Below are 10,202 nucleotides of genomic sequence, written 5' to 3'. Positions count from 1 at the left end.
TCAATGGTCAGCAGGGTTTCCGCAAGACAGGAAAGAGAAAGCAGAAGTCTGCACTCAGACAGCCACTGTCACATTCGGTTAGCAGGATCCAAACTTGGATGCAGACGAACAAACCACAGAGTATGCTTGGAGAGATCTTCACGGGACAAAGCCAGGTGGTTCGTAAATAACCTCAATGATATTGTCTCAGTACTCCAGGAGTTGTCAAAATTGTTAGGATTGGGGACACAGATATTTTTTTTCAAGGATCGCTTCATGTTAGTCATCACTATTATATGTACCTCTATATCGTAGTGATTGTACAGGTACTCTGTAAAACATGGGTAAAATTTAAGATGAAAAATTCAGTTGACCAGTATTAGTTTGCAAAACCTAAATTTACAGCTGACAGATCCATGTTTAACAACTACCAATATAAGACCAAAATACTGTATATGTCTGTCGTAAATGTTTCTTTCCACTGACTAAAGAGTGTTTCTAGACGTGCACTATGTGTAAAATGTGCAGGGTCAGGGACAACTTCTATTGTGATTTCTGTTACATAATTTCAAACCAAACTGACTTTTTCAGCCAGCTCTCCTCATGGACACAAACGAGACTGTCTTCCGAGGCAACATCAGCAACTTGACCTGCTCGCGCGACAATGTCGTCAAGACGATCGTTTTCCCTGTTCTCTACTCCGTCCTGTTCCTTGTCGGGCTGTCTCTCAACGGCCTGGCGGTGTGGGTGTTCCTGCGCATCCCCTCCCGCTCACATTTCGTCATCTACCTTAAGAACGTCGTGGTCGCCGATGTCGTCATGACCCTCACATTCCCTTTCAAGGTTAAGACCGTGGGCGATTGTTTCATGTGGGATTGGGAGTTGTTTTTCTTAACTCATTCACTGCCAGACGATGTGCAAAAATGTGTCCACTCTAGGACCCACAGAATATTGAGTTTTGGACTTACATAAAATTTCAATGCAGCGAAGGAAACCTTAGACTGTCTTCTTCTCTACCCTTGTCATTTTTTAGTCTCAGGTTTAGTTTGGCTCCTTGTGATTTCGATGACTTTGTTTAAGCAATTACCATATTTTCCGGAAGTCGGAGTGCTAACCACCCGACTACCAGGCTGCCCTTGCAATACATACGTATTGCTTTAGATAGCGCTTGAACAACAACTGAAGCTGGAACAAAGGGCTAACATGGAAAAAAATGGAAATGCAGCCCATTGTGGAAGGGGAAAAACATTGCCAGAGGCCATGACCAGCGCTTTATCGGCACCCAAACAAGATAAAACAAAACCTGAAAAAATTCTGGAATGGTGCTCTACGTCATATATTTCAATTCCTGAATAAATGTGTGTTTTTTCATGCTTTGTACATGAAATACACTCTGTAAATAAGACTGCCTAACATTGATTATTTAATGGATGGATGGACGATCCACGTTATATGGTTTTGGCATAACAAATGAGAGCTGAACATTACCTCAATGAATTCTGTGTTACCGCAGGTGTTATCAGACTCCAACATGGCCTCCACCGGCCTACGAATATTCGTATGCCGGGTCTCCTCGGTGCTCTTCTACCTGACCATGTACATCAGCATCCTCTTCTTTGGGCTCATCAGCATCGACCGCTGCAGGAAGACCCTGGCGCCATTTAAAGGCACCAATGCCAACCGGCTTGCCCGCAGGAAGCTCCTATCCACCGTAGTGTGGATGGTCCTTCTTGGATTCTGCCTCCCCAACATGATCCTGTCCGGTAAGACGCCACGGTCGCCATATTTCAAGTGCAGCGACCTCAAGGACCAGGGTGGGCTTTATTGGCACGAGGTGGTCAACCACGTGTGTCAGGTGATCTTCTGGGGGAATCTTTTGATTGTGGTCGTGTGCTACACGCTAATCACGAAAGAGCTGTACAAATCCTATTTGCGCACCACAGCTCGACAACCCCAGGGGGTCAGAGCTTCGGCTAAGCAGAAAGGCCAAACTAAGAAAAAAATGAACACCAACGTCTTCCTGGTTCTGGCCGTGTTTCTCGTGTGCTTTGTGCCGTTCCATTTCGCCCGTGTGCCGTACACAATGAGCCAGACACGGGGTCTTCTATTCAACTGCCAACTCAAGCTCTTCTTCTTCCAGCTCAAAGAAAGCACACTCTTCCTATCATCCCTAAATTCACTCCTAGACCCCCTCATCTACTTTTTCCTCTGCAAGTCCTTTAGGACGACGCTGTTCAAGTCCCTTAGGCTGCAACCCGGCACCTGTAGCTGGCTGCTAGAGAGGGGCTCAAACACTGATTCTAGCAGCACCACTCTGAAAAGCGTGTGTGGCAATGTTGGACCATCAAGGTGACCATGTCTCCGTTGCAACAATATTTGTTCCTCTCAATTGTATTACCGTATTTCCCGGTGCATAAGGTGCACCCAAAAGCCTTGATTTTCTTGAAAAGATGACCCTGCGCCTTATATGCAGGTGTGCCTTATATGTGAAATCATGTTGAGCCACAAGGTGTCTCAAAACGACTGTCAGCAGCCACCGACACAATTTCCCCTTGTAGAAAAAGCAGTGTGTAACCCCAGCCTCTGCTTCTGTATCGGCTCTCAATCGTACAAGAGTGGTCCATCGATTAAAAGGTTTCTTCAGCCGTCATCTGTACTTCTTTGAAGCTGTTCGACGTTGAGCTCTTCATCCGAAGAGCTTCGCCAGCGAACTAAAGTTGTGCTGGTAACTCTGGCCCTATATACTGTATATCCCTAATGGACAGAAGTTACAGTATATATCCCGAATTTAAAGAGGTCCATTAGGGATATATATAGGGCCAGAGTTACCAGCACAACTTTAGTTCGCTGACGAAGCTCTTCGGATGAGGAACGAAATGTCCGACACCTTCAAAGAAGTACAGATGATGGCTGAAGAAATCTATTCATTGACCCAGCCTCTACTGTAGCGCCTTATAATGTGGCGTGCCTTATATTTGTAAAACTTTTACATATTTAGATATTATATTTGGAAAACTTTTTCATTCATTGAAGGTGCTCCTTATAGTCCGGTTCGCCTTATATATGGAAAAGGTTTGAAAATACACCATTCACTGGGGTTGCGCCTAATACTCCGGTGCGCCTTATACTGTACACCAAAAAATACGGTAAATCTTTATCATTAATCTATTAGAGTTTTCTCTTGGGATGCATTCCAGTATATATATGTGGATGTTCCATTGAAAAGCATATTTCATCTTCTTGTTGCTGCCATGCCAATATAATCTGTCATTGGATTTATATGGCTTTGGATTTATATGGCTTTTAAATGAGTCCACAAAGAGCCTCAGAGGCCCACAGTACATAAAACGACAACAATATCTCTGGTGGCGACTCCCAGCTGTGCATAGAGTGATTGCCATTGTAGGGTGACCAGGCTGCAGCGGATGCATCCTTGGGCAACATTTATCCCATAGCATGATCTTATACAGTTGATGGAATGAAGACCCGCAGGCTTTTCTATTTGAGATACTGGTGAACCTCAGAAGTGGCCCTCGTTAGATCTCGTCCTGGTTGATCGATGTTGAATCCATACTACGATATTCATCACCAAACCTGCTCTCTAAGTGGGGAAGTTGCAGTAGAACAGATCGTAATTCAGATGTCGTGGGATGAGGCAACTACACAATTGCATACTCAGTGTGGTTTAACCAAATTAAATTTTGTACAATTAAGACGGAAATTGATGATCTTCAGAATGTAATGCTGGCAAACGTACCCTAAAAAAATAATCATTACAAAATAGTAACGGAACTGTTTCTTTCACCAATCAGATTTTTAACTGTTGGCCCTGAATAGTGTCATTTTTTTCTGAGCAAGAACCATTTGATTCAGCATTTTTTATCTTTTATGGATTGTTTATTTTACTTTGTACAGTATATTGTCTTTTTTTTTTTTTGCACTTGGCTGTGTCACGTTTCAGGTTGCACTGTAGGGTCACGCCTGCAGATCCACAGGTATTGGTCCTTTTAATCAGTGGCAGTTAAAATGACTCCAGGCACGGCCATTCAGTGTCGGGTCATGATTTCCCCCTGTCAGGTTTGATTTATCATGTCATATTTTTCTCGTGGTTTTATTTGCTACTTTGGACCTTTTTGTTCTGGTGACTTTAATGGGTTTATCTTGATCGTACCCCAGCAACTTTGTTGTTTGACATGTTGTTCCTGCTGACTTTATTTAATACAATGTGTCAAATACATCCTGCTCCTCCCTCTTGCTTGTTTTTTTATAGGGGGGAGGGGTCCACCACCACCTTGCAAATCGTGACAAACAGAGTCTACAACATTAAAAACTGACTGAATGTATTTTTTTACAACCTGTTTTGTGATGTTGTTTACAAAAAGTTGTTGAATCCTTTTTAAAGGCCATATGTCGATCCTAAAGAATTGTTTTCTGTATGACTGTTCTTTTATGAAGTCTTTTGATTGACCTTCTGGCGTGAAAAGCAGTGTCAATAAATGTTGATTGTTTCACTAATTGATTTGTATGAAAAATGTATTAAACAGGCTCGGAGTCTCTTGGCATTGCACAGTATATGCAGGTGACTGGAGATTTTAAAGGGAACATGTGGTATGAATCAATACAGATGCAAGTGAATTTCATTAAAATGAATTAGAGCATCGTATTAGATGCAAGTACAAAAGCACAATAGACCAAAAAAAAAATAATGTTACTTTGACAGCTATTTTAATTACAAATTACTTCTGTCCTTTCATGTTATGCCGGTTCTGCTGAGGGTTCACCTTTGTCACTTTGGCTTCTTTGATACAGGTACTGTGTTGTTAATACAGGATATGTAGAAGCTGCCCTCCAGTGGCTAAGTATTGGATTACAGATTAATTTTTTTCAAGGTAGTAATTATTATTTCATAGATACAATTGTTTTATTATTAACAATATCTTCTTCTTTTCCTTTGGGCGTTTCCCTTCAAGGGGTCGCCACAGCAAATCAGTGTCCTCCATCTTTAGAGGTTTGATCAGCATGTTTGTTTTGGCCAAGCTTTTACGTCGGATGCCCTTCCTGACACAACCCTCTGTATTTATCCGGGCTTGGGACCGGCACAAGTGGCTTTGTGGCTACAGAACAATCAACTCGCTCCGTAAAAGGCTCCCAAACACAAAATGGTAATCGGCACAGCAACAAAAAAGCAAGAACTATACTCACCATGACAATGATGACAATGCGCTGATCTTACCGTGAAATGGGCATCTCTTTCCTTACATTACATCACAAACAGAACTTCAAAGTCCTTTAAGATGCTTTCTCTTCCAGTCACAGTATATATATATATATATATATATATATATCTAAATGATCATCTCTTTCCCAGGTTGGCATTAATAATATATCAGTGTATTTTATTAAATGACCCAAAAATATAGCATTCACTCATACACAAAGTTATATTATATATAAATTATTGCTAGGTCGTTATATAAGGCAAATAAACTCAAACAAAATTAGTCAAGACATTGAAAAATGAGTAAAATGTAAGAAGAGTAATTGCTATATAAGCAAAATTGTTTCTTGTGTTTGATATCATTAGACCGTGTAGGTGCACTAAATGAATTGAATTGGATTGAAATGAAAAAAAGTTGTGTGGAGTGTTATCGTCTCGATTCAGTATAATAAAAACGCTGGTTGGTGTGCATTGTCTTACTTTTTTTGTGTGGGAGCGACACAAATTGGACATAAAACCACGTTATAAAATTTCTACTCTGACAGCAGAAATTTTATGATGCCATGTAAAAGCGTATTGCGCTATATAGTTTTCATTTTGATCTTTTGTTGTACTTTTTTTTATTTCATATTTACATTGGGGAGGGGGATAGAAAAATGCATGCTGTTTTATTTGACTTCTGTTATTCCTTTCAATACCGATTCCACTTTTAATTGCATAAACAAGACGCTCAATGTCACTTTTCTAGGCTAAATGGCAAGTACAAAATAATGGACGACATAGACAGAAAAACTGCAATACATTTGGAGACATCAATCCTGTCCAACAAATTTTTTGTTCTACTCAGCATATGATGTGAAAACGTGATTGGTAGAATTAAGCTAATGTTGCTGTTTGTGAAGGTCGAAATTGTCTCTCGCTTTTAAAAGGGACTCAGATCAGCCGAGTTGACGAATTTGCAAACTCGACAATTTCGACAACCATCAGTACTGGCATTGTCTGAAACTCATGACAAAAAGTTAGTGGACACCCCGGCAGACAACTCTGAAGAGTTGCCTGCCTGGCCATAAAGTTGCCTGCCTCATTTTTCACAACTTGAAACACAATAAGACGACTAATAGCAAAATAAATAAAAAAAACATTGTTGCGAAGTATAAATGTTTTTTTTAAATTAAGGAAGTACCTACCACAAATGCTCCCTTGCTTAATTTATGATAAATATCCCTTGCTGAAGACTTTGCCCAGTTGTCGTTTGTCGTCATGGTGCACAATGCAATGTTTGCATTGGGTTGGGTTGCTCAAAGTCACGTGGACTCCTCTTCCTAAGTGCCTTTCAAAACTCTCGACTACACTTTTTAGTCACGGTATAGTAGTCCGAAGCACGAAACAGGCTTGTGATTGGCTGCCGGTGCCGAGTATGCAAATTTGTCAATTTACATACTCGGCACCAGCAGCCAATCAGAAGGCTGTTTCGTGCTTCGGACGAAACTGTGACTCTAGTCTAAAGTGTACTTGAGCGATTTGAAAGTCGCTTAGATAGAGGAGTCCATGTGACTTGTAGCGGTTTGTTTGTAGCTTTTGCTTTATTGAATAAAACAAACTTTTGATTTGGAAAAATTCTTTTTTTTTTCTTGAAGAAGTTGTCGGTCACACGGTTGTACGCCCGACGTAAAAGTTGTACGCCCCGGGCCACTGGGCAGACGTTATTTCAAACACTGGTAATGGCACCAAATTGATGGCAAAGTTCAAGGTCAACAGATTGAAAGATGATCATAAATAGCTTCACTTCTCATTTTTACCACATTGTGTGGATTTTTTGTTCTGTAAATGGTGTTCCTCAAACAAGTGAGACCCCGAGATTGCTCACACAGCTCAACGGGTCATTAAAATGTCATGTTTGGAATGAGGGAGGCTATGCGAGGGCAGTCACCTCTGTGTATATGTTGTAAGAGAGTCTCATTTAAGTGCAACTGTCAAACGGATACGCACTGGAGCTAAGTGTGACGTTTGAGAATTGCGCTAACATGTGTTTTCAGGCTGAGGAAATTAGGCTTTTTGTTTTTCCACGGAACTCTGGAAAGATATAACCACTTAAAGGACAACAAACGTAACTTTTTTGTCTCCTAACTGACATCAGAACAACGTTTTATAGCTTCTCAAATACCGAATCAAGCAGTACGATATTTTTAGTCAAATGCAAAACACCAATAAAAATGACTTAAAGTGTCTAAAAAGTACTTCAATTTGAAACCGGAAGTGGCCAGTTTCAGAAGGTCCCACCCCCATGTTCGTGGTGTCACGGCAAGACTTTGCTCGAGAATCAAAACAATGGCTTCAGATTCGGAGAATATGCTTTCTTGTTACTCATCCAGTTATGAATATCATTCAAATAGTTCTGAAGAGGAAAGCATACATGTTTGCGATTAAATAATTTATTCCGTGACGTCTTGGCGTGACGTCACGAAGAAGGGGGCGGGCCTTTCTGAAAATGCCCAATTCGCAGCTCATTCTTTTGCAGATTTTGGACACTTTATGTCATTTTTATTGGTGTTTTGCATTTGACTAACAATATCAGCCTATGTGTTTTGGGTGTTTTAGATGTTATTAAATGGTGTCGGTTGTCCTTTAAAACCATCACATCATTTTCAAACCCCAATTCTGTCTTGAAATCCGACTTTGAAACTCTAAGGATGTCTGGAAACCAAAATTAAGTAATTTTTGTTCAAAACCAACCTTGCTTTCAGGCTTTTGAGGGTTGTGTGAATCGTTAAAAAAATTAAATAATAAGCTATACCACAGATCACGGTGTCCTTGAGTGCGATAATGAAGCCGTTGGCACCTCACATGTCCCCCTGGCCGAATCCTCTCGTTAGCCTTTGAGCGTGTGAATGAGGCCGTGCACATTGTTAAGCACTTATGATATCCAAAGGAGCCGTATAAATGCACTCAGGTTTATTCAATGAATGGTGCTAAAGCATAAAAATGTCAATATTTCATTGATTTTAGGTCTCCCATGGTAACTATTACATAAAAAATAAAAAATAAAAAAAGAAAGCAACGAATAAAATAATTTATAGGTAAAAACAACGTTTTTAATGGGCTTTGTAATTGTGACAGTCATTAGTTTGTGGTGTGCAAATAAAAAAACATAAAATAAAAATCCTCCATTCAACAATGAAAGAAGCACTGGGGGGCTATATCCTGACAAGTTGCTGCATTTGTGGACTGGGTACTGTAGACTTTGCGGTAAACAAAACACTAATGACAAAGATGTTAATTTTGGGTTGTATTACAGGAAATGTGGTTGAAACCACATTTCCTGTAATAGACACTTTCCAAACTCTGCAAGCAAAACTTACAGTTCAACATATATTTCTAGTCAGACATATTCTTCAACATATCACTGAGTTGATGTTGTGGTAGCATCGACCCATAATGCAATGCGGTGTCAGCAAGTAAGGTAACCTAATGAGATGCAATATTTCAACACACCTTAAATGACAACCGACGCCTCCGGAAAAGTTGTGTCCATAATTTGTAATATCGCTTCAAATGACTTCTACTGAGCGTATTTTACAAAGATTCCACCGCATATAGCTATATTTTACCTTTTAAGACTCGCGATGAATATTCCGGAAGTTTTGTTTTCGAGTTGGTGACAAACATGAGTCCTCACATCATGTCATTAAAGGAACGCCCCCTGACCGAGAAAGGACACATTGTAATAGTACTTTCATTCACGTCAATGTATTTTGCGGTACTTCGTTTGGTCGGAAAACTTCGTGTTGATCCGCGTCGATGGCGAAATTAGAAGGAAAACACATAAATAACGCATTGGTCAATCGTTGTGTGTTGCACCGAGCATCTATTTGATATTCGCTGACAAAGATTGTAAGGAATTAATCAGCCCGTTTCCACGAACTTTGTCGCCATCTTCTGCCTCTTTTAGGTGCTACATGTCCCCCCCCCCCCAGATACCGCAAAATGACAGGGAAAAAAATGCTTTCATCGATTGCAAACATGTATGCTTTCTTCTTCAGAACTATTTGAATCATATTCATAACTGGATGACTAACAAGAAAGCATATTCTCCGAATCTGAAGCCATTGTTTCAATTGTCGAGCAAGGCAAGACGTTGTGGCGTGACACCACGAACAAGGGGGCGAACCTTCTGAAACTCGCCACTTCCGGTTTCATTTTTTTGCATCTTCGGCACACTTGAAGTCATTTTTATTGGTGTTATGCATTTGACTAAAAATATCATACTGCGTGTTTTGGGTATTTTAGATGCTATAAAACGTTTTTCTGATGTCAGTTAGGAAACAAAAAAGTGATGTCGGTTGTCGTTTAAGCTAGATAAACTGATGTTCTTCTTTTCCTTTCGCCACATTTGTTCTCTTTGCCTTTTCTGTAATACCTTATAATAGCTATCTGGCTGGCTGGCTAGCTAGCTATCTAGCTGGCTAGCTATTAGCTATTTATTGGCTTGCTAGCTGGCTTTCTACCTCTTTCATCTAGAACTGCTTCATGTCACCAAGAGGGTACAGAAAGTGCTGAAGAATGAATGAATCTCTCTGTCTTTGTGTTGTCATATTATTTGTTATTTATTTATGTATTTATTTTTTACTTTATGTTACTTCCCGGTTGATTGAACGCTGGCGTGTGTGGCTGCCGCTGCTCACCCGCAGAAAAAATATCTTGTGACTGTAAAGTGTCCTTGAGAGTTTTGAAAGGCACTTATAAATTAAATGTATTATTATTATACATTTCATCTATATAATAATAATAATATTAATAATAATAATAATAATAATTATTATTATTATTATTGTACATTTCATTTATAAAGCTATTATAATAATAATATATTTCATTTATAAGCGCCTTTCAAAACTCTCAAGGACTCTTTACAGTCACAGGATATTTTTTCTGCGGGTGAGCAGCGGCAGCCACACGTGCTAGCGTTCACTCAACCCGGAAGTAACATCAAGAAAAAAAAACACAC

General features: G+C 39.9%; 1 protein-coding gene across 3 annotated transcripts; it reads left to right on the top strand.

Annotated features, from left to right (window-relative positions):
- p2ry12 (purinergic receptor P2Y12) lies at positions 1-4,645 on the top strand. 3 transcript variants are annotated; one of them, XM_089014441.1, is made up of 3 exons: positions 1-158; positions 571-822; positions 1,493-4,644. In XM_089014441.1, exons 1-3 carry the CDS (start codon positions 99-101, stop codon positions 2,330-2,332), a joined length of 1,152 nt encoding a protein of 383 aa, XP_088870567.1. In that variant the 5' UTR covers positions 1-98; the 3' UTR covers positions 2,333-4,644. The 3 variants fall into 3 exon arrangements, with proteins under 3 accessions (XP_088870567.1, XP_088870568.1, XP_088870569.1); XM_089014442.1 differs by having other exon boundaries at positions 63-155; positions 1,493-4,645; XM_089014443.1 differs by having other exon boundaries at positions 96-158; positions 575-822; positions 1,493-4,645.
- The last annotated feature ends 5,557 nt before the right edge of the window (positions 4,646-10,202 follow it).

Source organism: Hippocampus bargibanti, linkage group LG14 (assembly GCF_051943395.1).
Source record: "Hippocampus bargibanti isolate YZ-2025 linkage group LG14, ASM5194339v1, whole genome shotgun sequence".
NCBI lineage: Eukaryota > Metazoa > Chordata > Actinopteri > Syngnathiformes > Syngnathidae > Hippocampus > Hippocampus bargibanti.
This window is presented reverse-complemented; position numbering and strand designations above follow the sequence as displayed.

What these genes read in the sequence shown, in the direction of transcription:
- p2ry12 (XM_089014441.1), top strand. Translation starts at nt 99, where the DNA reads ATGCAGACGAACAAACCACAGAGTATGCTTGGAGAGATCTTCACGGGA. An exon ending in TCACGGGACAAAGCCAGGTG is followed by an intron (nt 159 to 570) that starts GTTCGTAAATAA and finishes TGACTTTTTCAG; the next exon opens with CCAGCTCTCCTCATGGACAC. An exon ending in CCCTCACATTCCCTTTCAAG is followed by an intron (nt 823 to 1,492) that starts GTTAAGACCGTG and finishes GTGTTACCGCAG; the next exon opens with GTGTTATCAGACTCCAACAT.